Source organism: Zingiber officinale, chromosome 5B, assembly GCF_018446385.1.
Source record: "Zingiber officinale cultivar Zhangliang chromosome 5B, Zo_v1.1, whole genome shotgun sequence".
NCBI lineage: Eukaryota > Viridiplantae > Streptophyta > Magnoliopsida > Zingiberales > Zingiberaceae > Zingiber > Zingiber officinale.
Window position 1 is genome coordinate 113,322,559 of NC_055995.1, and position 26,498 is coordinate 113,349,056.

General features: G+C 42.3%; 2 protein-coding genes across 3 annotated transcripts; one reads left to right on the forward strand and one right to left on the reverse strand.

Annotated features, from left to right (window-relative positions):
• Positions 1 to 79: 79 nt before the first annotated feature.
• On the forward strand, positions 80 to 2,276 carry LOC121985391 (root phototropism protein 2-like). Its single transcript, XM_042538817.1, has 4 exons — positions 80 to 232; positions 300 to 369; positions 463 to 1,575; positions 1,652 to 2,276. The coding sequence occupies exons 1-4, from the start codon at positions 81 to 83 to the stop codon at positions 2,129 to 2,131; spliced, it is 1,815 nt and encodes a 604-aa protein (XP_042394751.1). The 5' UTR covers position 80; the 3' UTR covers positions 2,132 to 2,276.
• A 2,294-nt stretch (positions 2,277 to 4,570) lies between these two features.
• LOC121985393 (protein ORANGE-LIKE, chloroplastic-like) lies at positions 4,571 to 13,989 on the reverse strand. Of its 2 annotated transcripts, none has more exons than XM_042538822.1 (8): positions 13,612 to 13,989; positions 13,002 to 13,116; positions 12,796 to 12,909; positions 12,636 to 12,722; positions 5,822 to 5,898; positions 5,611 to 5,738; positions 5,372 to 5,508; positions 4,571 to 4,817 (listed from the first exon to the last, which is right to left on the reverse strand). In XM_042538822.1, exons 1-8 carry the CDS (start codon positions 13,824 to 13,826, stop codon positions 4,740 to 4,742), a joined length of 951 nt encoding a protein of 316 aa, XP_042394756.1. In that variant the 5' UTR covers positions 13,827 to 13,989; the 3' UTR covers positions 4,571 to 4,739. The 2 variants fall into 2 exon arrangements, with proteins under 2 accessions (XP_042394756.1, XP_042394757.1); XM_042538823.1 differs by lacking the exon at positions 13,612 to 13,989 and adding an exon at positions 13,405 to 13,541.
• Positions 13,990 to 26,498: the final 12,509 nt, after the last annotated feature.

The following is a 26,498-nucleotide window of genomic DNA, read 5'->3' on the forward strand; positions in this document are numbered from 1 at the left end:
TCCCTCTTAATTTAAAATATCATAAAAAGAAAAAGGCCGGACTAAGATGTGGCTAAAAGACGCCCGATATATCGGGCCACATGTCTTGGCCATTAATTAATAAATTAGTCAGTATTGGTGGAAGCGATCGTCGGCATCATCCTCTGCTCTGTTCTATATCTGCCATGGCCGCGGCCTCTGTTTCCACTCCCAGATCGGCTACCTCTGAAGCCATGGAGAGAACTAGCCAATGGTACCACTTTGTCGACTGTTATTTTGGATTGTACTTTGCGAATTTTCTGAATTATTTTGAAATCCAGGGTCTTCTCCCAAGATCTGCCCAGCGACATCGTCGTCCAGATCGGGAAGGTTACTTTTCAACTGCACAAGGTATATTCCGGCAAGTTTTGGCTTTCGTTTGTGTTCTTTGTTGGTGTGTTCTTTGTTGATGTGGTGACAGTGCTGTGATGGGCGTGGATGCAGTTTATGCTGGTGGCGAAGAGCGGGCTGATCCGGAGGAAGGTGATGGAGTCGGAGAGGGTCGACCTGGGGCGCGTGGATCTGTCGGAGGTTCCCGGCGGCGCGGACGTGTTCGAGAAGGCGGCTAAGTTCTGCTACGGGCTTAACTTCGAGATTTCCGTCAACAACGTGGTGGCGCTCCGGTGCGCCGCCGAGTACTTGCAGATGACGGAAGAGTACTGCCGCGGGAACTTGGTGCAGAGGACAGAGGAGTTCATCGGCCAGGCGGCGCTCAAGACGCTCCCGTCTGCCGTCGCGTTGCTCCGCTCCTGCGACGCTCCTGATCTACTTGCTTCCGCGGAGCATGCTGGGATCGTCGGCCGCTCCGTGGACGTCATCAGCTTGAAGGCCTGCAACGAAGCTAACTTCCCGACACGCTCGCCGTCGGACTGGTGGGCCGGTGAACTCTCGTCGCTCTCTCCCACCTCGTTCCAGAAGATCCTTGCCCGCATGAAATCCCGCGGCGCCGCCCCTAAATCCCTCGCCACCGCCATCGTGGCCTACGTCGAGAAGTCCCTGCCGGACCTCCTCCCCCTTTCCGCCGGCGCCCTGTCCTCCATCCCCTGCGGCGACACCCGCACCCGGCAGCGCGGCCTCCTCGAATCCCTCATCTCTATTCTCCCGCCGGACCGCGACGCCCCCCTCCCAGTCGGCTTCATCTGCTGCCTCCTCCGCGCCGCGATCTTCCTCGGCGCCTCGGCAGCCTGCCGGAGGGAGCTCGAGGGCCGGGCCTCCGTCTTCCTCGACCAGGCCACGGTAGCCGACCTCCTCACCGTCACTCTGGACTACTCCGGCGACCGTGTCGTGGACCTAGACAGCGCCCGCCGGATCGTGGCCGGCTTCGCCGAGAGAGAAGCCAGCGCCGGCGGCGGCATGCTCTACGGCGCCGGCTTCAACGGCGTGAGCTGCTCTCCCGCGGTGCAAAAAGTCGCACGAACCGTGGACAGCTTCCTCGCTGAGATAGCCACCGACGACGAGCTTTCTGTCTCCAAGTTCGCGTCGATCGCCGGCGCTCTCCCCAAGTCCGCAAGACGTTTCGACGATGATCTCTACCGCGCCGTCGACATCTATCTCAAGGTCCAAATTAAATCCCCGACTCGATTAATGCTCTTCCTAATGATCCAATTCCCACAACAAATCGATGCAAATGCAGGCCCATTCGGAATTGGACGAGATCGAGAGGGAGAAAGTGTGCAGCGTGATGGATCCCCTGAAGTTGTCCTACGAGGCACGGCTCCATGCGTCGCAGAACAAGCGACTGCCCTTGCAAATTGTGCTTCACGCTCTCTACTACGACCAACTGCAGCTTCGCAGCGGGGAGGAGGCAGGCGCCGCTGTGGCCGGGATACGGGAGCCGAGCCTGAAGGTCGACGTCTCGTTGATCAGGGAGAACGAGGCCCTGCGATCAGAGCTCGCGAAGATGAAGATGTACGTCTCGGATATGCAGCGAGGAGGAGGACAGGGGATGAGTGGGGTGAAGGTGGCCGGAAGCAAGAAGTCCTTCTTCTCCTCTGTTTCAAGGACTCTCGGCAAGTTCAACCCCTTCAAGCAAGCTGGTTCCAAGGATACTTCCAACATTGACGATGGAGAGCAAGTGACAAAGCCAAGGCGGAGGAGGTTCTCCCTATCCTGATCCATCACAATTGTGGTTTCGTCATCAAGAGCAAGTGTAGGATTCTTAGTATCGATATCCAATTGATCCATCCATCGATCGATGATCGACATCCATCGATAGTATTGTTCCTAATGAAATTATATATGAATATTGTGTTTTAATCTCTCGTTGGTGTTCATATGAATATTGTGTTTTAATCTCTCGTTTGTTTAGTTGAGAACAATATAGATGAGGAGCATGAGAAGAAAGTTGTATATCCTTACAATGCGGCAATTCCGCTATGCCCGTGACGGCAAGATACGAAATAAGTTGTCCTTAAAACTTTATGCTTGTAGTGCTTCTATAGATTTTATTTTAAGTTATTGATATGGTGGAGAAAGTCGATATCACATGGCATAGTCAAGTTAAAAGTCTGAAAGTCAATGTCGAGATGAGCTCAAGTCCAATCAAGATGAGCTCGGGTCAAGTCAAGACGAGCTCGGGTCCAATCAAATCAAGTTTGGGTCAAGTCGGCTCTTGTTGGAAGCCGAGATCCTAAGAAGTCATTCTAACGAAGGCCTCCTAAGTAGTCATCTTGACGCCGACCTATCGAGCAAAGCCAACCTCCCGACCTATCGAACAAAACCGACCTCCCAATCTAAAGAAAGTCGATCTGATTGGTATCCGGCCGGCCGAAAGTCTTAGGCTGTGATTACTTTATTGAGTCATCACATTCCTTGATCTCGGACCGGAAACAAGGATGCAGTGGAATTCCTATTTATTGTTGGTGAGGATTCTAGTGATGTTATCTAAGAAACACATGTCCAAATAGTCTACATTTATTTTGAGCGTGTGACATTAGAATCTTAGTTTTGACTCCAACCAGTTTTAGTTGAAATCAGGTCTTAGGGAAAAAGATCATCCATGTGACAAAATTGAATATGGAATTTAGCTTATTTTGGTAGTAGTCATAGCTCCTAACTTTGGGCTTTGACAAGCCTTCTTCTGGGTAGCATAGAAACATGTTCTGTTTGCAATATGCTAATATTATTCAATCAAGATTTGTGTCAAATGATTAATTATCATATATAATTACATGCAATGTTGGACAAAATAGAATTGATGAGTCTAAAATTCACCTCCTAGCTGAATAATGATGTTAAAGTTTCTTGTTGGTATTTGGATAGATCTGTCTGGATTAACACCGGTTAAATGACGCAAGAGATGTTGAGCAAAAATTCCTCTAATGTTGAAGTCAATCTCCCACGATGAAGTGGCAAAAGGTAATGCGTTCATCTTCAACATCTACGTCAATCCATTTCAAGAGCAACACAGAAGAGATAAATCATAGTAATTGAGGAGACAAGAAAATTTAAGAGGGAGGAGATGAGTTACATTGGATGCAAGAATTTATGCCCTCAGGTATGCCTGTGAGGGCCAATCTCCCATGATAGAGCTTGAGAGAGTGGAACTTAGAGAGAGAGAGAGAACTAGAGCACTTAAAGAGCTAGCAAATGATGTGTAGTCCCCTTTATCAGTTGTTAATTTTACCTCTTTTACATGATCGATCACTTAGTTCGTACAAACACCTTGTTTTCTAAGAGAGAGGTTGTTGCAATATAAATTCTTAAGAGATCGTATCCGGTAATAGTCTAGATTTGCCCAAACCATACCCTACATAATGTCTGCCCAATTATGTGTTGTATGCTTTAACCATACCCTACCGACGGAGGGAGGGTCAAGGCTACCAGAACTAGCTGAGGATGATCAAGACTTATGGTCGATGAGAGGCTGAGAAATCTGAGATGCTTGGAAGGGCAAATTGCGTACTAAATTCAATCATAACCCTAAGCAAATCCTTGTAACCTCAAGATGCCAAGTTGAGATACTCAAAACTATCAAACACTCTTGGAAGTTGACAAAGGTACTAGATATCATGGAGGTTGAATGATCGATTATATGAGATCCTAAGCTCTTCTATAATTTGACAATAAAATTCTAAAAAGCTTTTAGAAATCCTATTAAAAATATATATAATAAATTTTAAAAAAAAAACAACTTAGATGAAATTTTAATTAATGATTCAAAATAAAATTTAAAGATTTCTAACTAGGTTATCCTTCTCAATCAACGAAAACTTGAGCAATATTCTGATGAACATTCAAAGTAACTCCATCACCGGCACATGGTCGTACCATGGCAATAAGTTCCACACAAGAAACAAACTTGATTGGAGACTGTAGTTCTCCAATTGGAATCCATGTTGGCCAAACAAAGATCAAGGATCACTCATGCTAATTCCTCTTGCACTCTCATTTCCCTAATTCACTGTCACTCACTAATCTGAAAGTCATCCAATTCCTCCTGTACTCAAGTTGACACTGCCACCCCTAAGCAAGCATCCATGTTTCAAAAGGTCTCTCAATTTGGAAAACTAAAGTTGACTGATCAAGCAATCAGGTTTTTAGAAAATTATAATGAATTTTGAACCCTTAAATCTCAATTAATAATGTAACCTCTTAGTCACCCAGCCAAGGCTTTATAATAGACAGCAAATGAAGAATTTTTCAGGTGCATCGCAACATTCCCTTTAAAAAATAACTGTCTTATTAAAAGACCGTGAACGAGGAAACATCACCCTAACACTTCAATCAAAAGGATCTATACGCGGATCATGTTCACTTGCCATCGCCATTCCTGTGCACAGGCACGTTGGACACATAACCTGCAAAAATCCAATCAGATTAGGACAGATGAAGAGGTATATCTCTAGAAAACCATAGAAATTAGGTAGAGTGTGGTTAAATGAAGTGATAAGATAACATGTCGAGTAGAACAGCATATTTGCATAAAAACATCAATGATCCCTTTAGACAAACTTTTTAACTGCTGATAAATATCTCAAATTTTACAAAATTAAGCAGTCACCTATGGCATCCTAGTCAGTAGGTATTCTTGTTTAATCCTTGTAAAAGTAGGAAAACTAGGCTTCCCTTACCCATGATAATCAATTCATAATGATTGGTTCATTTTTTTTTTCAAATATATATTTCCTTGGCTGATGGGGGAGATTGATGGACTATCTGGAAACGGCTAATGAACTGGAGTTCAATCAATCATCTATTAACTCTGTGAACACGAGTTCTGGATTTTCTAGCTACGATTTAATGAGATATCGAATAATATATCAAAATTTGGCCTAATTGACCATTTGTAGAAGGGTGGCAGAGCAATTAACTGGAAAAAGTATTAGAAGTGTAAATTAAGGTAGAACCAGACCTTTCCAGTCCCTGAACAATTTGGACACCTTTTAGTAGTAGATAGCTGTAAAGAATCATTGCGAACATCAGAAATTGAATTTGTCCCTATGCTCGAGAACAAACCTCTTGCAGAACATCGAGCACAGGCTAAATACCCTGTACGCCAAGAAAGTCGAACGGCATCACTAATCATGCATCCATAAGCAAAAAAAACATGAAGCAATGCTTGTAGTACCAGAGCATAAAATTATAACATACCACTACCATGGCAGTATTTGCATCTCTTCTTTTCTTGTAGTTGAACATTGTTGGTTTCGAGCACCATCAAGGCTGATATCACACCGATTGCACCACCTGAAAAGGATGCTACAATAGGATCTACCTGACTAAACAAAAGTAAAAGAAAAACTTTAGGCAAAATTTATTCTAAAAAAAATTGTACTGGATCTTTCCTTTGAGATAGGAATACCTTAGTTGAAAAGGCAAATGCAAGTTATTTATGAAATCCTCGTAGGAAGTACCACCAAGTCCTAATTTTAGCTCCAGCTGCAATAACAAACAAACAGGTCTTAAAATTCAATTTTATGTGATGAATCTCAATAGTCGTGATCATCAAATAATTGTTCTTCTAATCCAGCAAGGTATCGTGTAAGAAATCATTTGCCTATTGGTTATAGTTATCAGAAACATAGGTAAAAGCAGCAATAATTTATAATTTCATATTACCACTTCAAATGTGCATGAAATACTGAAATCAGCAGAAATTTTTACAAGCTACTGAACTACATGGGAATAAGGAATTCCAACAAACTGAAACCATGGATCTAATTAATACATCGTTTATGGGTAACTGAATTCCTCTTAATCCAAATCCCTAAATTCTAACAAAATGGATATAACATATTTAAATAAATAATGTCTTTTTTGTCATTATTTTAGAATGAAGCAAATTCCTTGGAATCTACCATAATTCCCAAGAATAGAAGAAAATTACAATCAGGAGCTAATTCATTTCCTCCTTGTCTTTTAGAACAATGCACTTCACATGTAATTGCAATATGAATATCATGCTTAAGAAAATATCATCACTAAGAAGAACAAACGGAAGATCTGTCTAGTTGACAAGACAGTGGCATAACAGTTTCTTTATTATCATGTTTTACTTTCTTTGTGGTAATTTCAGAGATCATTTTTGTATAGGAGAATGAAATACTAAAAGGATGTTGCTAAACCACTACAAAAAAAGCATCAAATGCTGACACTTTTATAGTGATGCTTTAAAAAACATTGCCAATTTTTGTCATTCCTACATCTACTGCTGATGTTATTAAAAGAGTCAGCAATTATTTGATACTTCCCCACACTTTTCTAAGCATTCGTAAATAAACTTCAATATTTGATTAGTTAATTAATTAATTAATAAAAATTAAGATGAAATATTGATTGTTGTGTAGCATGGACACTCAAAAAACAAAAAAAAATTGAAGTGTCAGACATGACATGCAAATACGCATGTCGGATATGGCAAAAACCGTCATTAACTTTTTTAAAGTTTAACTAATCGGATACGGTGTCAAAGTTTAACTAATCGGATACGGCTAGGACACGGATGGGAAACATTTCCAGATACGTTTAGGCTCAATTGCAAAAAATTAAAAGTTGCAAAAACAATAAATTTATGAGGACTAATTAATAAATTAATTACTTATTGACGAAAGCGGTGTTGGTGATGAGAGCGATATGGATGTTTAATTTTTTTACTTGTTTAAGATGGATTTGGTGTTTTATATTTTGTTATGTTTACTTTTGTTTGTAATGGATATTATGATTGATGCAATATGGTTTTCTATTATAGGATTTTTAATTTTTTTACTATATATATATATATATATTATTTTTATATTTTTTAATAATCATCGTATCCTAGCCGTATCGTGTCTTATATTTCTAAAATTTTCCGTGTCGTGTCCGATACAATACCCGTATCCATGCAACATAGATTGATTGTAACATTATGTGTTAGCTTCAGTTTGTCTGCCTGTCCATCTCCCTTTTCCACTTTTAATTCACAGCCAAACTTTTCCCCATGTTGGCCATTTTAAAAACACTGCTGCAGTTCACCCTTGTCTTCTCTTCTTTGTTGCCTTCCGAAGTAGAGAGTGAGGATACTGAATGCCCTTCTCTTGGCTCAACAAGATTCTTAGCTCTCCTTTCCCTCCCCTTCAATCCATCCTGCCCTCCTAGCCCTCAAAATCTTGCTCGACAAGATTATTTTTGGAGAAGGGAAATGAACCAAATCAAAGAGTTGAGGAGTCCGAAGGAAGACGAGGCATTGTGACAGCTAGTGAAGTGTCATGACCCAACAATCTAATTTTGCATATGACATTATTTCAGTCAATGAAACACGTGAAAGAGTAAATGTTAAGCTCGAATTTTGATGAAAAACACTATAAATAAGAGAGAGATTTTAGGCTTAGTAGAGTAAAACTAGAATTTATGAAATTTAAGTTTAGTAGTAATAAACATAGTAAGGTAATTGTTAAGATAAGAGATGAGTTATATATAATTGAGAGTTTTAAGTATCTAGGATTGTTTTTACAATAGGATGGAGGGGTTGATATAGATATTTCACATAGAATATACACAGGATAGTTGAAATGAAGGAGGATGTTAGGTGTTTTTGTGATTGCAAGACGTAAGGTACCTCTAAAGCTTCAAGGGTTATTTTACAATATAACATTTAGACCTACTATGTTATATAGAGTTGAATATTGGATATGAATTAAGCAAATGAGAAGAAGATAAAAGTTGTGGAGAGAAGGATGTTAAGATGGATGTGCGAACATATGAGATAAAATCGGAGTTGTGCCTATTGAGATAAAACTCCAAAAACGCATTTAAAATGGTATGGACATGGAATTAGACGGCCAATAAATGCTCCGATAAGGTGATATGAGACCATGACAAATACGCATATTAATCGAGAAAGAGGGAGACCAAAGAAGACTTATTTAGCAACAATAAATCAAGATCAAATTCATTTAAATATAGATGAGGGCATAGTAGGGAATCGAGCTCGATAGCATAGGAGGATCCATATAGCCAACCTCACTTAGTGGAATAAAGGCTTGGTTGTTATTGCTAGAATTCTCTAAAATGACTGCTATCTTGCTGGCCCTAGCTATAAATCTTGCTCACTAAGATTATTTTTTACCTAACTCTTTCCTCAGCACTCCCTCCTTCCATCTAACAGAGACAAAGTTGAAACCCTTGATTGTCAAGATCCCCTTACTTGCCACTTCTACCTTCTCTTTCATCCATAAATTGGAAAATTTTCTATCTACAATATAATTTTGCTTGTTCAAATTTATTTCTTACTTCATGAAGTTTTTTGGTATGTTCGCAAAAGAACATTCTATAGCTTTTCAACACCTAAATTTCTATTATTCCTGAAGTTAATGAAAATTGACCATTTCATGTCGTGCTTCTTCTTTGTTGGTGAAGTTAAAATTGTAGGTTTGGGTCATAGTTAATGGCATATAAAATGTTCCTTATATGTGGTGAGGTGTCAGGGACCTCATTAAAGGACCATTGGTCTCAAAATACAAGTTACTAAATATGGAAACAATTTTAGCATTATCTGATTGATGACGTGTTGAAAACATCTTAAAAATTATAAAATAAGGTAGCATAATAAAATAGGAATAAAGAAGAGAAGCAAATGAGAGCTAAAGTGTCATGGAATTTAGGCTTTTGTAAGAAAGACAAAGGTCATAAAGAAAATTGATTAAACAAATAAAAGTTTAAATAAAAGAAATAATTTTCAAAAAGTGATTATATTGAGGTGATATCAGTATATCTACTGTTGAAATTGCCGTGCACAAATCTCCACCTGTTGGTGTGATGAATTATACCCAAACTTCCCATTCTAATTTGCAAGGAGGTTGGACCAGATTCTAACCTTAAAACTGATCCCTAGAAATTAGGAAGTTGATCGACATTCGGCTTCAACAAGGAGAAATAAGGTGGATCTACAGTGGTAAGGAACCAGGAAAATATTCTCTCCATCAAGGAAATTAACACTAGTGGAGGATCCCAGGAGGACCTTCTCAGCAATCTAATGTGGGTTCGACAAGGGGTGGCTCTCTGCTACATTGCACAAAGGGATGCAAATGTGGTTGAGGATCAGACTAGAAGAGGATCTGGAAGGCAAATCTACAACGCACATTAATAGTTCGAGGAAGCGAGATCTTCTAAGAGTCGATCAGTCTAAGAGACAAGGACTTGAGGGAGGGGCCAAGAGGAGGATTTCAATGGATCGAGTCATGATTCCATATCAAAAAAATAAGACCAAATTTGAGTTAGATACCACTTGATGCAACACCAAGGGAGAAATCATTCAAAGAGGTAAAATATTGTTAACACGTGAAGGTAATCAAACAAGAGGAATTTGGGTCTCTTAAAAACCCTAACAATGGTCTACTTGGATATAAATAACCTATTCCATACAGACTATAGTGAAGAGAATATTTTTTAAATTGGTGTAAATGGTTGAAAATAGTGCATAATGAATGGTATCAAAATATATTTTGTGGGTCAAATAAATCCTTATAATATAATGAAATCGAAATTTAAATCCTCAAGCCATGATGGAGTTTTAGCCTTTAACTAGAACGATATTGTTTTTGTACCGTGTCGGCATTCCGATGTATGATGTTAGTGACAAATTGGAGGTGGAAGGATGATGGAGACAAAGAAGGAAAAAAAAAAAAAAAAAGATAGAACAAGTGTATAACTAAGTTAGCTATATACATAAGTTTCGAGAGAGTTTGTCTCATCTGAAATAATATAGTTTTGATATTTTGTTTTATAGACACAATCTAAAAAAATAATAGTTATTTCAATACATCTTGATTTTTGTTGTAGCACGCCAAGGGGTCTCGAGTGTTGACATTGTTGGTGCAATTGACCTCCAAGGTTTTAATGTCAGACAAATATGTTTAAGTATGTTAAGAATGGAGCTTAATCTAGGGAAGTCCTAGTTGTAGGCTAGGCAAGGGAAGTCTTAGTTGCAGGCTAGGCAAGGAAAATCTCGATAGATCGTGGAAGCTAGGTGGATAGATCTGGAGGACCTGATCCTTGGGTAGCCGAATACTGAGGCAAGGGAAATCTCGGTATATCGTGGAAGCCAGATGGATAGGTTTGGAAGACCTGATCCCTGAGTAGCCGAATACTGAGTCTTAGTGAGTGAAGCCAAGTGGTGAAAAACCTAGGGGGAGATAACCTTAGGTAACGAGAAGTCTTGGAGGAGTGAACTCCAAGCAAGATTGATCGGATGGTTTCCGGTCGACCGGACCAGTGGATCTCGGTAAATCTAGGTTTAGGTTTACCATTATATTCTGCATTATTATTATTGTTGGCTAATATAGTATTGCAGGAAAGGTCTTAGTGGATCAGGCGATCAGACACTGAGCAGACAAATCCAAACATGTCTGGAGGACCATGTTTGGCAGGTAAGTTGAGATAAACAACTGGAGGAGCGACAGTGAGGTCGGGTTCCTGAAGGGAACAACCTAAGGTCGCTGATCCAACTGAAGAAACCAGGAAGGTTTCCAAGTTGAGATCAAGACAGTCCTATAGTCTTATATTACTCATGCATTATATATTACTGTGCTAACCTTTGTGTTGCAGGGATACTTTGTTTAAATCTGTGTTGCAGGTTCGACCGGATCGGTCGACCGAATGTAGGGATCGATCTACCGAACCAGGATGACTTAGCACAAGTCAGTTTAATCAACAACGATTAAAAGCAGAAGGAAACTACACTAATTAGTCGACCGAACCAGAGGATCGGTCGACCGAACGATCAATATTAAAGGTGCAGTAAATGCAAATCACGACAAATCTTGACCAACAGGAAAGGAGCCTGTTCGGTCGACCGAACAAAGGGATCGGTCAACCGAACCCTTAATGATCAATTAATGCCGAAGATCGAATCAGCATCGGATCTCAGCCAGGAAGGAAGGAAGCTGGTTCGGTCGACCGAACTCAGGGATCGGTCGACCGAACATTGACGATCTTATAAAAAGAAGCTCGAGGTCTAAGGCTGTACAAGGCTTTCTGATTGACTCAAAGTTCTCTTCTGCAAGCTGCTCGTGCTACACGTCTCCTACAACTCTTCAAGCTACTCCGTCCAGAAGTACCGACCAAAGCTTCAACTTCAATATTTGTCGTTATAATTTTTAGCTTGCATTGTATTCATTTATTAGTAAGATAGTAGGTTGTTACTATCTTGCTCATTTGTACGATCTACTTCTTTCCGAGGATTTCGGAAAGAAGGGTTATAGTGGATTGTCCATCGGTGCGATCAAAGATCGCAGGCCTTGGAGTAGGAGTCGACCTAGACTTCGAACCAAGTAACTGAACGACTTTTTCATTCTACTTTCCGCTGCACGACTCTATTTTCTAAAGTAAAAGAAAAGTTTTAAAAGCGCGAAATTCACCCCCTCCCCCCTCTATCGCACTCATCTGATCCAACAGACATGACATAATAGTCATAGATATGATTAACTTAGTGGCACAAGAAGGATTTTTGTATGGAGTAGTATCGAATTTCAGTAATCTATCAACACAATGTATCTCGATCATGCACAGTTAAAATTTCAAATTGACCATCTATCTCTCCTTGTGACGCTGCCCCCGCCTACAAAATTTTTCATGTTGCATCAACTAGCATTTAACTTTTAAGTAAATTTAGAAAAATACAGGGGATAACAAAGGCATCATATTCTTCCTTTCAGTTCACTTATTTTTTACCTCTCATTAACTCGTCAACAAGGCTTACTAACTTCACTCCCTGTTTCTCTTTTCTATATCTTCTATCCAACTAGGACCACGAATTCAGGGTGGATTGCCTTGTCACACTTAAGTTTTGGAAAATATGAACTTCTCCCAAATTTTTTCCTCTCACAAGCAATGACATGAAAGAACAACAAATCAAGTTTGTTGTTTTCTTTGAATCTTAAGTTCCAGTTTCTGTTTATCATCAATTTCAATGAATATATGTCAGAAATGTGTTTAGTGTTGGTAGTAAAAGTTCCAGAATGCATGCCATATATGCATGTTCTCCAATAATAGGTATCATCACGTTTTGTCACAAAACATTATTCTATGAGGAAAAGAAAACAACTAAATATAAAAGCACATCAGCAAAGAATTTTACTCCACTATTTGGAGAAGATAAACAAGAATGCATGGAAAAGGACTGATTGGAAAAAGCTTACAATTGGAGCAACAAGACCACCAAACACAATTATCCCAAATGCAACACAGAATGATGTCATGTAAAGCTGCCTTAATGTTTTGGGTGTCTGTTCAACCAATAAATAGAGTTAAAATCTGAAAAATGTTAAAATGAATTGCCAAATATTCAGTCAGTCGCACCGTATGAGAGAGAAATGGAATAGTTGATGGGATATCAGGTAGTTCATTGTCTTCACAGCCTTCATCACTATGTTCTGCTATCTTAAGACGCTGCTGAATCCGCAGCCTTCTCACCTATAGTATAGTTGTAAAGAATAGCAAATAATTCAGGTTACTATAGATATCCCTATTCCCATTGTAGTAGATATGTTATGTTCATGAATCACCTCTTCCATGAGAAGAAAAATCTTGTTGCGCCTGCTTTTAATATTGTCATCAATTTCTTGCATCTGCATTTGGACAAATCCCTCGACTGTCTCTGGACCTTCAATGATGCAGAAGCTGAAAAAATATGCACACATGAGCCCGATATGTTTAGTTATCCAATCAAAATTCCATACTTTGTACTTAGACTACGAATATAAGAGAACTTAGACTACGAATATAAGAGAAAACATTTATATAGATAGATGGATAGATAGAGAGACATATATACCAACGATGTGCTTATTCGTTGGAAAGAAGTCGTCTTCTAAACCAGGGACGAGATCAATTTAGTTATATTTAGCGGGACGTCTCAATTAGTGAAAACCGAGGATTCTACTGTCGGCCTTGGAAAATTGGAATTACCTCAAAACAACTCAACAATCTGTGCTTTCTGTCACAAGTCCAGAAACCTAACAAAACCTGTAACTTGTGTAAAATCTCAATTCCGGAGGTCCCAATTCGCGGAAGCAAACTTACCTCAGAATTACGGACATGGCTCCGTCAAGAAAAAAACAAAAAGAAGGAATCTTAACACAAGGAGTGAAGCAGACAGAAGGAAGCCATATCGACCTTGTGGTGCTGTCCCCGGAAATAGACGGTTGTTCGTCGAAGGAGCAACGAGGAACATCAGTCGGGAAACGGATAAAATCCGCCGAGCGAGGCCGAGTCGGAAAGGATCTGTTATGATGCGAGAAGGCGAGTAGGGTTCTGGAAGCCGGGGAAGTCGGTTTTGGGGGTAGATAAGGAGGGAGAAGAGCCATCAGAACCGATGTAGAAGCGGCCATCGGAGTTCCTTCTCGAACCTACCAACACTACGGCGAGTTCTGTAAGCGTGCAGCTGCCATCCGACGACGCCGGCGGCGGAATCTGTCGAATGGCAAGCTCAAAGAAGAGCTTCGAAACTTTGCTTTCTAATGGACAATGAACGTGCTTAGCTGATAATTCTGGCTAAGTTTGGCAAATTTTTCAAAAGATATATCAAACTTTTCCAATTTTTTTTTTCCAATTTTTAATTTAAAAAAAATAAATAAAATGGCATCCTTAGTTATCATAATCGTTATAATAATATTCTTTTTTTATTAAAAAAACAAAAGAAGATCCATCATATTGCTCACGGGTTGAGTAAGCCTGATCTTTTATATCAGGTGCGACAATTTAAGAAGAGATATGAGAGAAGAAGAATTGGTTTATATATGGCATCATTTCACGTATATAATATAATACTATATTTAATTTTAATTAAATATCGCCCATAAATTAAATAAGGGTATATCATACTTATGCAATAGTGTGATACTAGGATGATATTCGAAAATCCCAGAAATAAATTACTATAACGGATTCCGAAAAAGGATCATTGTTTTCAAAATTTGAAATCGTGATCTTTTGATCGCATGATAATAATTTTACTGTTACGCCAAGACTCCCCTTCAAAAATAATACCTATGTATTATAAAAAATATTATTAAAATTTTAATAAACTTTAAATAATTTTAATTAAGTTGATATATTTATTTTAACATGTTATACTAACTGATCCGGCGGTTAGAACAAGGGACCCCCATTTTGAGGGGTCAATGCCACGCTGGAGTCAAAAGGCCAAGGGCCGACCGGAGAAGGAGGGGCCGACCTCCCGACCGGCCCCGGCCGGCCGACCGGTGAATAGCCGAAGGCAAAAGGCGCCCCCGACAGAAGTCGGGGTTCCGACGCTCAATGGAACAGTAACAAGGAGCCGAGCGAAAGGCCTAAGAGAAGGTGACATACTGCTAACAGTCCCTACATAGTACCCTACCGATGTAAGGGTCGTCCGGCCGGGCGTAAGAGGAATGCTGGCCGGACGGACTCCTCGTCCCGCCGGTCGGACGGACGCCCCGTCCTGTGGTCGGTAGAGAAGGACAAGAACATCTTATGACAGCTGTCAAGTCCTATGGCTAGGCCATACTCCAAGTCTGACAACGAGGTGTTCTGTTGTCCCATCGAGGACATACTTGGACTGTAGCAGTATGGCGTCAGGTAAGCTTTCTGACAGACACATACCGAGGTATGGACTGCGGACATGTATGCGCCTCAGTGGACGTGTAGGAGCTCTCTCACCACTCTATATAAAGAGCCTCATATTTCGCCGGAGGTACGCGTTCAACACCTTTGGGGTCACTTTTTTCTGTTGCTTGCTTGCCTGACTTGAGCGTCGGAGGGTCGCCGCCGGGAACCCCTTCCCGGCCCGACTTCTGTGCAGGTTTGCCGGAGGTTCGTGCAACCAGTCGAAGATCCACGTCAGCAGCCGGGGAGCGCCACGTGCCCAGCGTCCGTTGATTCAGCCTTCGGACAGGATCAATTTGGCGCCGTCTGTGGGAACGCACCTGGTCGGGAACGTGAAGATGGACAATGCCGAAAAATTCTACCATCCTCATGATCTCGACCCCTAGCCGGTAGGCCGGGCATATATTACCCGAGCCATCGGCTCGATGACGAAGACCCCGCGCCGATCGGCCGGAGGTATATTTCCTGAGCCGCAGGGCTCGATGTCGAAGGCCCCGGACCGTTCGGCCGGAGGTATATTTCCCGAGCCGCACGCTCGATGTCGAAGGCCCCGGACCGTTCGACCGGAGGTATATTTCCCGAGCCGCACGCTCGATATCGAAGGCCCCGGACCGTTCGGCCGGAGGTATATTTCCCGAGCCTCACGCTCGATATCGAAGGCCCCGGACTGCTTGGCCGGAGGTATATTATACGGAAGACCGTCGAGCTCCGACGTTAAAAATCGAGAGACGAGCCGGCGTTTATAAACCTTCCGAACGGAAGACCGTCGAGCTCCGACGTTAAAAATCGAGAGACGAGCCGGCTTCTATAAACCCTCCGAGCGGAAGACCGTCGAGCTCCGACGTTAAATATCGAGAGACGAGCCGGCGTCTATAAACCCGCCGAGCGGAAGACCGTCGAGCTCCGACGTTAAAAATCGAGAGACGAGCCGGCGTCTATAAACCTTCCGAGCGGAAGACCGTCGAGCTCCGACGTTAAAAATCGAGAGACGAGCCAGCGATAAACCCTTGCGGAAGACCGTCGAGCTCCGGCGTTAAAAATCGAGAGCCGGCGTCTATAAACCCCGGCGGAAGACCGTCGAGCTCGAGCGAGAGACGAGCGGCGTCTATAAACCCTCCGCGGAAGACCGCCGAGCTCCGGCGTTAAATATCGAGAGACGGGCGTCTATAAACCTCCGGCGGAAGACCGCCGAGCTCCGGCGTTAAATATCGAGAGACGAGTCTATAAACCTCCGGCGGAAGACCGTCGAGCTCCGACGTTAAATATCGAGAGACGAGCCGGCGTCTATAAACTCCCGAGCGGAAGACCATCGAGCTCCGACGTTAAATATCGAGAGACGAGCCGACGTCTATAAACCTCCGAGCGGAAGACCGTCGAGCTCCGACGTTAAATATCGAGAGACGAGTCGGCGTCTATAAACCTCCGAGCGGAAGACCGTCGAGCTCCGACGTTAAATATCGAGAGACGAGCCGTCGTCTATAAACTCCCGAGCGGAAGACCGTCGAGCTCCGACGTTAAATATCGAGAGACGAGTCGGCGTCTATAAACTCCCGAGCGGAAGACCGTCTAGCTCCGACGTTAAATATCAAGAGACGAGCCGGCTTCTATAAAGCTCCGACGTTAAAAATCGAGAGACGAGCCGGCGTCTATAAACCTCCGAGCGGAAGACCATCGAGCTCCGACGTTAAATATCGAGAGACGAGCCGACTTCTATAAACCTCCGAGCGGAAGACCGTCGAGCTCCGACGTTAAATATCGAGAGACGAGCCGGCGTCTATAAACTCCCGAGCGGAAGACCGTCGAGCTCCGACGTTAAATATCGAGAGACGAGCCGGCGTCTATAAACCTCCGAGCGGAAGACCGTCGAGCTCCGACGTTAAATATCGAGAGACGAGCCGGCGTCTATAAACTCCCGAGCGGAAGACCGTCGAGCTCCGACGTTAAATATCGAGAGACGAGCCGGCATCTATAAACTCCCGAGCGGAAGACCGTCGAGCTCCGACGTTAAATATCGAGAGACGAGCCGGCGTCTATAAACCCTCCGAACGGAATACCGTCGAGCTCCGACGTTAAAAATCGAGAGACGGATCGGTGTCTATAAGCCTTACGACCGGAAGGTAGTCGAGTTACGGTGATAAAATTCGATGTTAAAAGATGGGCAACCAGAGCCGGTAAGGCCGTCAGACGAATGACTCTATGCGTGGTCCTTGGTTGAAAGGGCTGAACGGTGATCGGGTCGGTTGTGATAGCTAGAAAGAAGCCATCTTATGGCCAGGCGACTCCTTTGCCAAATGTACTTTGACACGGAAAAATTATGACCAAGACGAAAGTTAGAGATTGGACGCTGGTCAAGCAAACGAATAACAAAAGAAAAAATCCATTCAAGCCAAGCGACGGACAGACGAAATTTATAAACATCTGCCCCGAGCGGCAAGCGTATAGAAGAGCGTAGATACTTAAAAGAAACTTAACAGACTCTCATTCAATCATCGAAATTAAAAAGAGAGTCGGGGATGGAACCCATCATGGTCGCTAGATCTTCGGGAGGGACGGACAGTTCGGCGGGTATGTGGCCCTTGGTCTTCATATAGTCCACCGCCACTTTGATCGCCTCTTCAAAAGTTAAGGACAGCTTGTCGCTGAACTTTTCGCCAAATTTATCCGAGCGGACGTATGCTTTGCACGCTTCCGCCGCCCAGCCTGGCTCCCCATCTTGATACTCTTTGAGAGTAACCTTGGAAGCGTCAAGAGCAACTTGAAGGTCCTTCAAAGCCCCCTCTGCTTTAGTCTGGTCGGCGGAACGGCCTTCCCGTTCGGTAGTCAACGAGGTGTCCAGCTCCTTAACATGTTGCTCTAGTCCCCGATTCTCCACCTTCATCCGGTCCATGTCCTCGATGGCTTTAAGCTTCCGGGTGGTCGCGGTCTTTACTTCCTTATCCCGCTATTTGACCAAGGCTTCTAGGCGGGCCACTTCGCTCGTCAAGCCAGAGGATTTACCCCGTTCAGCTTCCAACAACCTTTTGGCCTTCTCCAGAGCGGCCGTCGATTGTCTGCTGTCCCCCGCGGCCTTGAGCTTCTTCAGCTTGTCCTCCAGTTCGGCTAGGCGATTGCTGATGGCAATCTGCTCCACCCAGTTCTGCGAACGAATATGAGCAAGTTAGAGGCTCGATCCAAAAAAAAAAAAAAACCAACAAAGCAAAGCAACATACCCCGGTCGCCTGTTGAAGATTGCTGTCGACCTCCCTATTCTTTGCCGCTTCGATCTCGGCGGCTCGCAGTTTCAGCCACTCGGTAGCCTTGTCGCGCCACATAACTTCAGCTGCAGAAGTAAAAAATAAATCAGTTAGAACAAAACAAACGGGATGATAAGGGAACTTACTCATACTGCAGGGCAGATCGGCCGGGGTAGAAGACAAGCCGAATATATACATTACTCCCGGGAGGAGCAGCTTGTCGATGTGATAGCGTTGGCCGACCAGCCGATCGGCAGCATGAAGGTAGGCCGCATCGCCTCTAAACTTGCCGAGCTCTGGTTGCGCTGGCATCGCCGTCTGCCATTTGATACGGAAGGTCGGCGGCTCGGGGAAACGCACATAGAAAAAGTGCTCCTTCCAATGTTTATTGGAGCTCGGCATGTTATCAAAAAGAACGAAACCTATCCTAGATTGAAAAACAAAAGTTCCCCACTCGGCCTGCTTGGGGTAGTAGAAGTAATGGAAAACTTTGGGGTCTAGGGGAATGCCGTTCAGTTTGAATAGAATTATCACCCCGCTCAGCAACCTTATGGAATTCGGAACTAGCTGGCCGAGCGGGATGCGGAAGTATTTGCAGACTTGCAAGAAAAACTTATGGGGTGGAAAGCGTAGCCCGGCCAAAAATTGGTCTCGGAAAAAAAGAACGGTGTCGGACGACGGTTCATGAGGTCGATCGGCCGGTGTGGCTAGTACTATGTGGTGGTCGGAAGGAATGTCGTAAGTCCGAGCGAGACGCAACGCGTCCTCCTCGTCAAAACGGCTCTCCATGGTCGTGTACCACAGACCAGGAGCGCCGCCGGTCGACTGCGAGGTGCTAGTCATGGTCGAAAGACAAGAATGCGGGACCAAAAGGGAAGGTTCGAGCAAGGAATGGAGGGAAACCGACTGAATGAAACGATTAACAGAAAGAAGAAAACGTAGGGAGCGAGAAAAAGGGTCTTACGAGCAAAAGAGATGATCGACTGGGGCCTGGGGGTTGCCGAAGAGTTGAGGGGCAAGGTCGCCGGAGAAGGAAACAAATAGAGGGGCGCTGGAGGAGGGTGAAGCAACAATGCGGCGGAAAAGGAGTCGCGGGCTTTATATCACCGCCCGAGAGCAATCTCCACCGTCCGATCCAGGTCGTAAAGAACGATGCCATCATCCAGCCGTTCATTTCAAACGGCGGCTGTCCCATCGGAAGTGACGCCACCACCATACGCTGACAAGCGCATGATCGCCATGTGTCAGCAGGATACTGGTCGCATTTAATGAGAGCCCCTTGCCGTGTGTAGCACACGTGATGGGGAGTAGGGAAGAGAATTGGGCATGGATTCCAAGAGAATACAAGGCACGAACAAGATACCGCCGAACGGATGAGCATCCCTAAGCCTGGCCGAGCGGACTAATGTAGCGGTCGTTACTCAGTCAGATCGGCAGTCCAGTCAGTCAGACTTCGCCTCCTTTGACTAGACTTGAGGGGGAGGCAAGTGATCCGGCGGTTAGAACAGGGGACCCCCATTTTGAGGGGTCAATGCCACGCTTGAGTCAAAAGGCCAAGGGCCGACCGGAGAAGGAGGGGCCGACCTCCCGACCGGTGAATAGCCGAGGGTAAAAGGCGCCCCGACAGAAGTCGGGGTTCCGACGCTCAATGGAACAGTAACAAGGAGCCGAGCGGAAGGCCTAAGAGAAGGTGGCATACTGCTAACAGTCCCTACATAGTACCCTACCGAAGATATCCCCAGCATATCGATACCAACGCAGGGCGGACGGGATGTGAGTGCCGTCCGACGCGTAAGATGAGGGCTGGCCGGACGGACTCCCCGTCCAGCCGGCCTGCCGGACGCCCCGGCCTGTGGTCGGTAGAGAAGAACAAGAACATCTTATGACAGCTGTCAAGTCCTATGGCTAGGTCATACTCCAAGTCTAACAACGAGGTGTTCTGTTGTCCCATCGAGGACATACTTGGACTGTAGCAGTATGGCGTCAGGTAAGCTTTCTGACAGACACATACCGAGGTATGGGCTGCGGACATGTATGCGCCTCGGTGGACGTGCAGGAGCTCTCTCACCACTCTATATAAAGAGCCTCATACTTCGTCGGAGGTACGCGTTCAACACCTTTGGGGCCACTCTTTTCTGTTGCTTGCTTGTCTGACTTGAGCGTCGGAGGGTCGCCGCCGGGAACCCCTTCCCGGCCCGACTTCTGTGCAGGTTTGCCGGAGGTTCGTGCAATCAGTCGAAGATCCACGTCAGCAGCCGGGGAGCGCCACGTGCCGTCGTCCGTTGATTCAGTCTTCGGAGCAGGATCACTAACTATGAAGTAGTTGTTATAAAAATATAAAAATACTAAAATAAGAATATTTTTAGTATAAGGACTTTTGTAATGGACCATCAACGTCAACGTAGAATACTTTTAGTAGCGTTTAATTCTTTGAATGTGTTAATATCTACATATTATAAAAAAAATTAATATATTGTTATTAATGTCTGTACTTATTGATGGCAACGTGGATGCTCTAAGAAATATAATGAGGTATCGTTTTGACTTTTTTTTTTTTTTTTTTTTTTTTTTTAATAATGATTCTAATAATTAGAAGCACATTTTCTTACCATTCTAATAATTAATTAGAGACGTTCTTTTAGTTTTTATTTATTTTTATTTTTTAAAAAATATACTTAAATAGTACCGGTTTTAATGACCACATGTACACAAAACTCTATTGTAACATCTAATTGTTCGTCTTGTAGTTTCCATGAATTGAAATAGGAGATAAAGTGAGCTTTGTTGAGTCATCCCACAAGTTGACACTATCTCATAGGCTTCTCTAGTAGTGTCCTATCAATCATCCCCAATTTATGTTGTTTCTCAATTGGAAGCTTGATTGGGCTTCAAGCCCAATATTCTTTATTCTAAGAGGATATTCAAAATATATTATTATTATTATTATTATTATTGACACAAGTAAATAGTGACTTTCATATTGCGATTGCAAATATTTGGTAGTCTTTACTTAACTATAATATTATACAAATCCATCATTCAATTGATATGTAATTTCTTTATATATATATAGAGGAAGACACGTTGCCTTCATTCATCTAATGCAACCCTCTTCAAATGATCTTGAACCTCGAGAATCTTATGAACATTTTTGCTCAAAAACCTAACTAGGTTGAGCAATACCTTTTATTGCCACCTCTTCTTGAAGTTTGACATGGAGAATTTTTTATATTCGCTCTACATGAAGGTGGAGCCATGATCTCTCCATTGCAAAATTTCATCTTAAGATTGTTGGCAACCGATCAGGCTAAAAGTGAGCTTGAAGTCTTAGTAATGACTTCGCAACTTAGTGACTTGATAGTGGCTAAGTCTTTAGTTGGTCAAGGAATAATTAAATTTTTTGTCCTTAAGATACAATGATCATATCTCAAAACAAGAGCACTTCGGTTTTCAAGTTTCAAGAGCACTCCAATGCATTTTGCGATCATGTGTGCTTTCATGCACTCTGAAATCAAACCGACAACCCATGAGTGGTTTTCTCTTCAACTAACTTTCAATGCATTAATTACTTACCCATCCAAAATAATTTTCAATAACAAATAATAAATCCTACTCGATCTCTTCGCCAAAATATAGTTGTTTGTCACTTTACCAAAACTAAATTTCCAACCGTACTTGAAATTCTGCCCAACAATAGTGACAGGAATTAATATCGTCTCATCTCCAATGCAAAATTTACGATAGATTTATAAAATCTAAAAAATTGAATAAAAACTTTTGAATCATCCTAGAGATAAAATTTGAGGTTTATAGTTTAAGAACAGTAGTGAAAATATAAACATATTTTTATCTTAAATTTGATATAATATACATGAAATCATACAACTCATGCTATGAATTATATCATAAAAAAATTTATTTAGAATTTTAACCATTGAAAATATTTAAATGAACTTTCATATTATTGATGTGACATATTGAAATTCTAAAAAAAAGTTCATTTAGAACTCTAACTATTAAGGATACCCTTAAATTAGAGTTCAACGCACAAACTATTAAATGCAAATCTCATGCAATTTTGGACATGTCGATATAAATTACCCTTAACAGACAAATGGATGACACTGCATGAATCCCATGTGATCGATCCAAGTTCTTACACGGCATGCGACTTTGGCATCTGATAGAGTTGTGGGTAGGTGCTAGGTGGAGTGTAGAACTGGTACGATCTGGTTTGAGGGGTTCTAAAAGAGAAGAGGGTGGTGAATGGGCCATGGAATTAGGTTAAGAACAGCCAAAGGTTGGTGGAAGGTCACAAGAAGAATACTGAAGGAGTGGGGTTGGAAAGGGACCTGATCACTTGCCCTTGCCCTTTCCTATTAATCTTTCATTTGGTAGCATCCACCCATCCATCCACCACACTCCAACAACAATTCGAATGCTAAATGTTTGTGCCTAAAGCGATTATTCTACTGTCACCCGACATCATGAGTGCATACAGGAGGATGCTGCATGAGTTTAAGAGATAATATAGAGAAACTCATATCTTGATCAAAGCACCGCACCTAGCTATGTCCTGCATGGTACACCACATATCCTTATGACAGGGCTCGAATAGATTTTTGTAAAAATTTATATACCAAAGGGTCGCTGTGTAAAAGTAAAATATCTTCCATAATTTATTTATCTATATTTTAATATGGAATCAATGATACTAAAGTATTTGGAATCAACGATATCATCTATTCACCTCTGAATTTTTGTTAGAATTGATTACAAGTTTAGAGTTCTAGTAGGTTTTTTTTAGGTATTTTATTATGTACACCACTCCTTATATCAATACATATAGATTTACCGGTCAAAAAAACAAAAAACCTATTTGCTCAAAATTGCCTAAGGGTGGTCATACGTAAAGTAACCAAACAATGATCCTCAAACATCATCCTCACTTACATAACATCTTAGTGTCATAGTCTATCGAGCATTAAAAGAGATGGTGGACGAAATATCAATGGTTACCTCCTTTCCTATACCATACCATGAATTAAAGCATTAAAAGAGATGGTCAACCAAATATTGATGGTTACCTCCTTTCCTACCATACCATGAATTAACAATGTGGTCTCCAAGGTAAGGTTGAGTAATTTGAGTTGGTTATTGTAGGATAGATATTATAGGATAATAATTCAAATCTCGATAAAATTAAAAAAAAAAAAAAACTTTTTCGTACTTTCCGTACTGGATAACTACAGTTTATCGATTTACCTCCTCATAGAGGATCGTAAAACCAACTATGTGGGATTGAGTGAGAGATTTTACCTTTTACTATCATGAATTAACAATGTGACGATAGATGAGTTGGACGTATGAGCCATGCTTTGTGAAGTTAACTACAAATATATGGAAATGCACGCCAATCGACTAAGTTATGCGCACTTATCATATGGAGCTCTGATCTTCTACCTTTCTAACTTGATTGTTTAAGTGTGATCCCACCAAGCTCATTTTTGGCCATGTCTTAATTTTAGGGTCATCAACATTGATTGAAGAGGATGGTTGAAGTTGAAGAATTAAGAAATCTATCAACAATATCTCGATAGAGTTGATATTGATGAATGATATGAGCTCAATAAGTGGTATTAGAGTTGCTCTAGTCTCAACTAAACACAGAGAAGCTAGCTATATGTGTAAAATATCGAAAAAAGATGAATAACCATAAGAGAATTTTTAAAAAAATTTAAAATTTTTCTGAAAATTTTTCGGAGCTCGTATGACGAGTTTAAGGGGATCAAATATTGGGCCCCAGGAAAATCTGTTTAGACTATCCCATTTAAGCGAGGAAAAACTTTAATTTTTCTCTTTTATTTTCCTTTTTCCTTTGTTTTCCTTTTCCTTTTCTTTTCTCTCCGCCGACTCCCCCGACCTCCGCCGCTTTTTCTTCTCTTTCCCAACTGACGTGTTGATGTCATCGCCGTTCGCGACGCCTCCTCTTCTCCCGTGCATACAAAACCGTCGGTCAATGTCTTCTCTTCCTTGTATCGCATTTTCCCTTCCTTTTTCGTGCCCTAGCCATCTTCTCAGCCGCGTCTCCTCCTTCTCCTCTACTCGTCGCCGCTGACCCTCGCGGCTCGACGACGGCTGTTCGAGCCCTAGCACTGACATCGCCGACCCGATCGCCACCCGAGCACCACCCGATCTCCTCGCGCCTCCACTGTCGCCACCAATTGTTTGACGCGGTGCCCTAGAGCTCGAGCCACCGTCGGTCGAGACTTCCCTCTGCCCTAGCGCCGGCAGCCCGGTCCACTCCCACCTCCGGCCACCACAAGAGCAAGTCAAGCAGTACCGAGCCTTCGTTTCGAGTCTCTGCTAGACACTGCCGAAGCAGTCATCGTCGTGCCCTAGTTTTCAATCACCGCCACACCTCTGCACATCGCTGTCTCTGCTTGTGCTTGTACCGTCCCCAGCAGATCTACCTATGACGTCGCCTTATCCTCTGACCCAACACCACCTCAGAGGCTTTCGGATATCAACAGAGGGGAAGTTATAGATTTGATTTGGGGTAAGACATGGTTGATATCAGATTCATAGGAATTAGAGTTGCATTTTCTGTATAGGTTGGTAGAGGTTGAGTTTTGATTTAGTTGTACTAACTAGGAGTGATTGTTTCTAGCAGTGAGACCCGTTTCCGGTAGCAAGTTCTCTCTGCTGTGGATTTGTTGGGCTATCAGGAATTGCTACTATAGAGAGGAGAAGGAACAGTAAGGTATTGAGACTTGGTTTAGTGGAGTGATATGGTTGATTTCTTCAGATTAGCAAATGGTTAATTATATGATTACTTAATAGCCTTGGTTAATTACATGGTACCTAAATAAAAGGAGAAATGATTAGGGTTGCTTAATCTAATGGAATGATTAGGGTTAAGATAATTAACCCTAGTTAATCGTTGGATTTAATTTGGGTAGGCAAATGACTATGTTGATTAGGGTTTTCCCTCAATTAGTCTTGCAGATTTTATTTAGCTATTTAATTCCTATAAATTTTAGCTAAATAAAAATATATATATTGATCGATGCAGGACTTTGATTCGAGATGAGCACTTCGACATTTCGATTGTTAAGCTAGATCTACATTGAAGGCGGGTACCTTGATTTATCTCTTTTGATATGTCATGTTGATATGTGTAGTAGGTAGCCTTTAGTAATAATATAATTATGTTTATCATTTCTTTGGTATGTCACTACATGATACTTGTTGCATGCTTTCATTTGTTCTGCATTTATAATTTATTATTGCCATGATTATTTATGTTCATAGAGATAGTGACATACCATGCCTTGTGATACACCGGACTAAACATTTACCATATCTGACCCGTGTACCTAGATCTGTTTATTTGATCTATTTATTTTTGGTACATGTTTTATAGAGGTAGATATAGTCAGAATTTGCATGCTTAGTGTCATGCACCATCTTGCATGATTGCATGCTGTGCGATTGGTAGCTCCATTATTGTTGAGCTCATCGCCAGTTACATAGATCTGCACACACAACCACTTATGGGTTAGTGGTATATCAGGCAGGGTGTGTGGTAGTTTGCTCTGTCAGTGCTCCGCTGGTCCACTCATGGATAGCATGACGCAGCATGGTAGCACGTCAAGGATCTCTCCTCTGGACTGGCTCAAGGAGATGAGAGCATTGAGCTCCCCCACTTATGATTTGGGGTAGGAGGATAGGTGTACTTCGACAGCATCCTGTCCACTCGGTCACTCATCAAGAGAAGTGATGGCAGAGTGTACAGTTGTCATAGCCCTACCCACTCGGTCTCACTATCGTGTGTGAGATGGCTGACTGGCGTCAGGGGTGACCAGGACATGTCATTGCCATCATATGCATGATTGCATGTATTGCTTGTATTTGCTGTATTTTATTTGCTGTATTTTATTTGCTGCATATTGGATGGATGCATATGTTTGACATGCATACAAGGACATGTTACCTTTAGTCTGACGACCTTATTATTCTGATAGGAGGTCCTGGTGAGTACAGTTTCTCCTTTTCTTACAGTTTTATATTTTTCACTACTTCAGGAGGTTGTACACATATTTATAACTACTAGTTATTTCTTATTATGTATGTCAATTTGGTATTCGCTGAGGATTTGACTCACCTCGTTGATATTTCCAT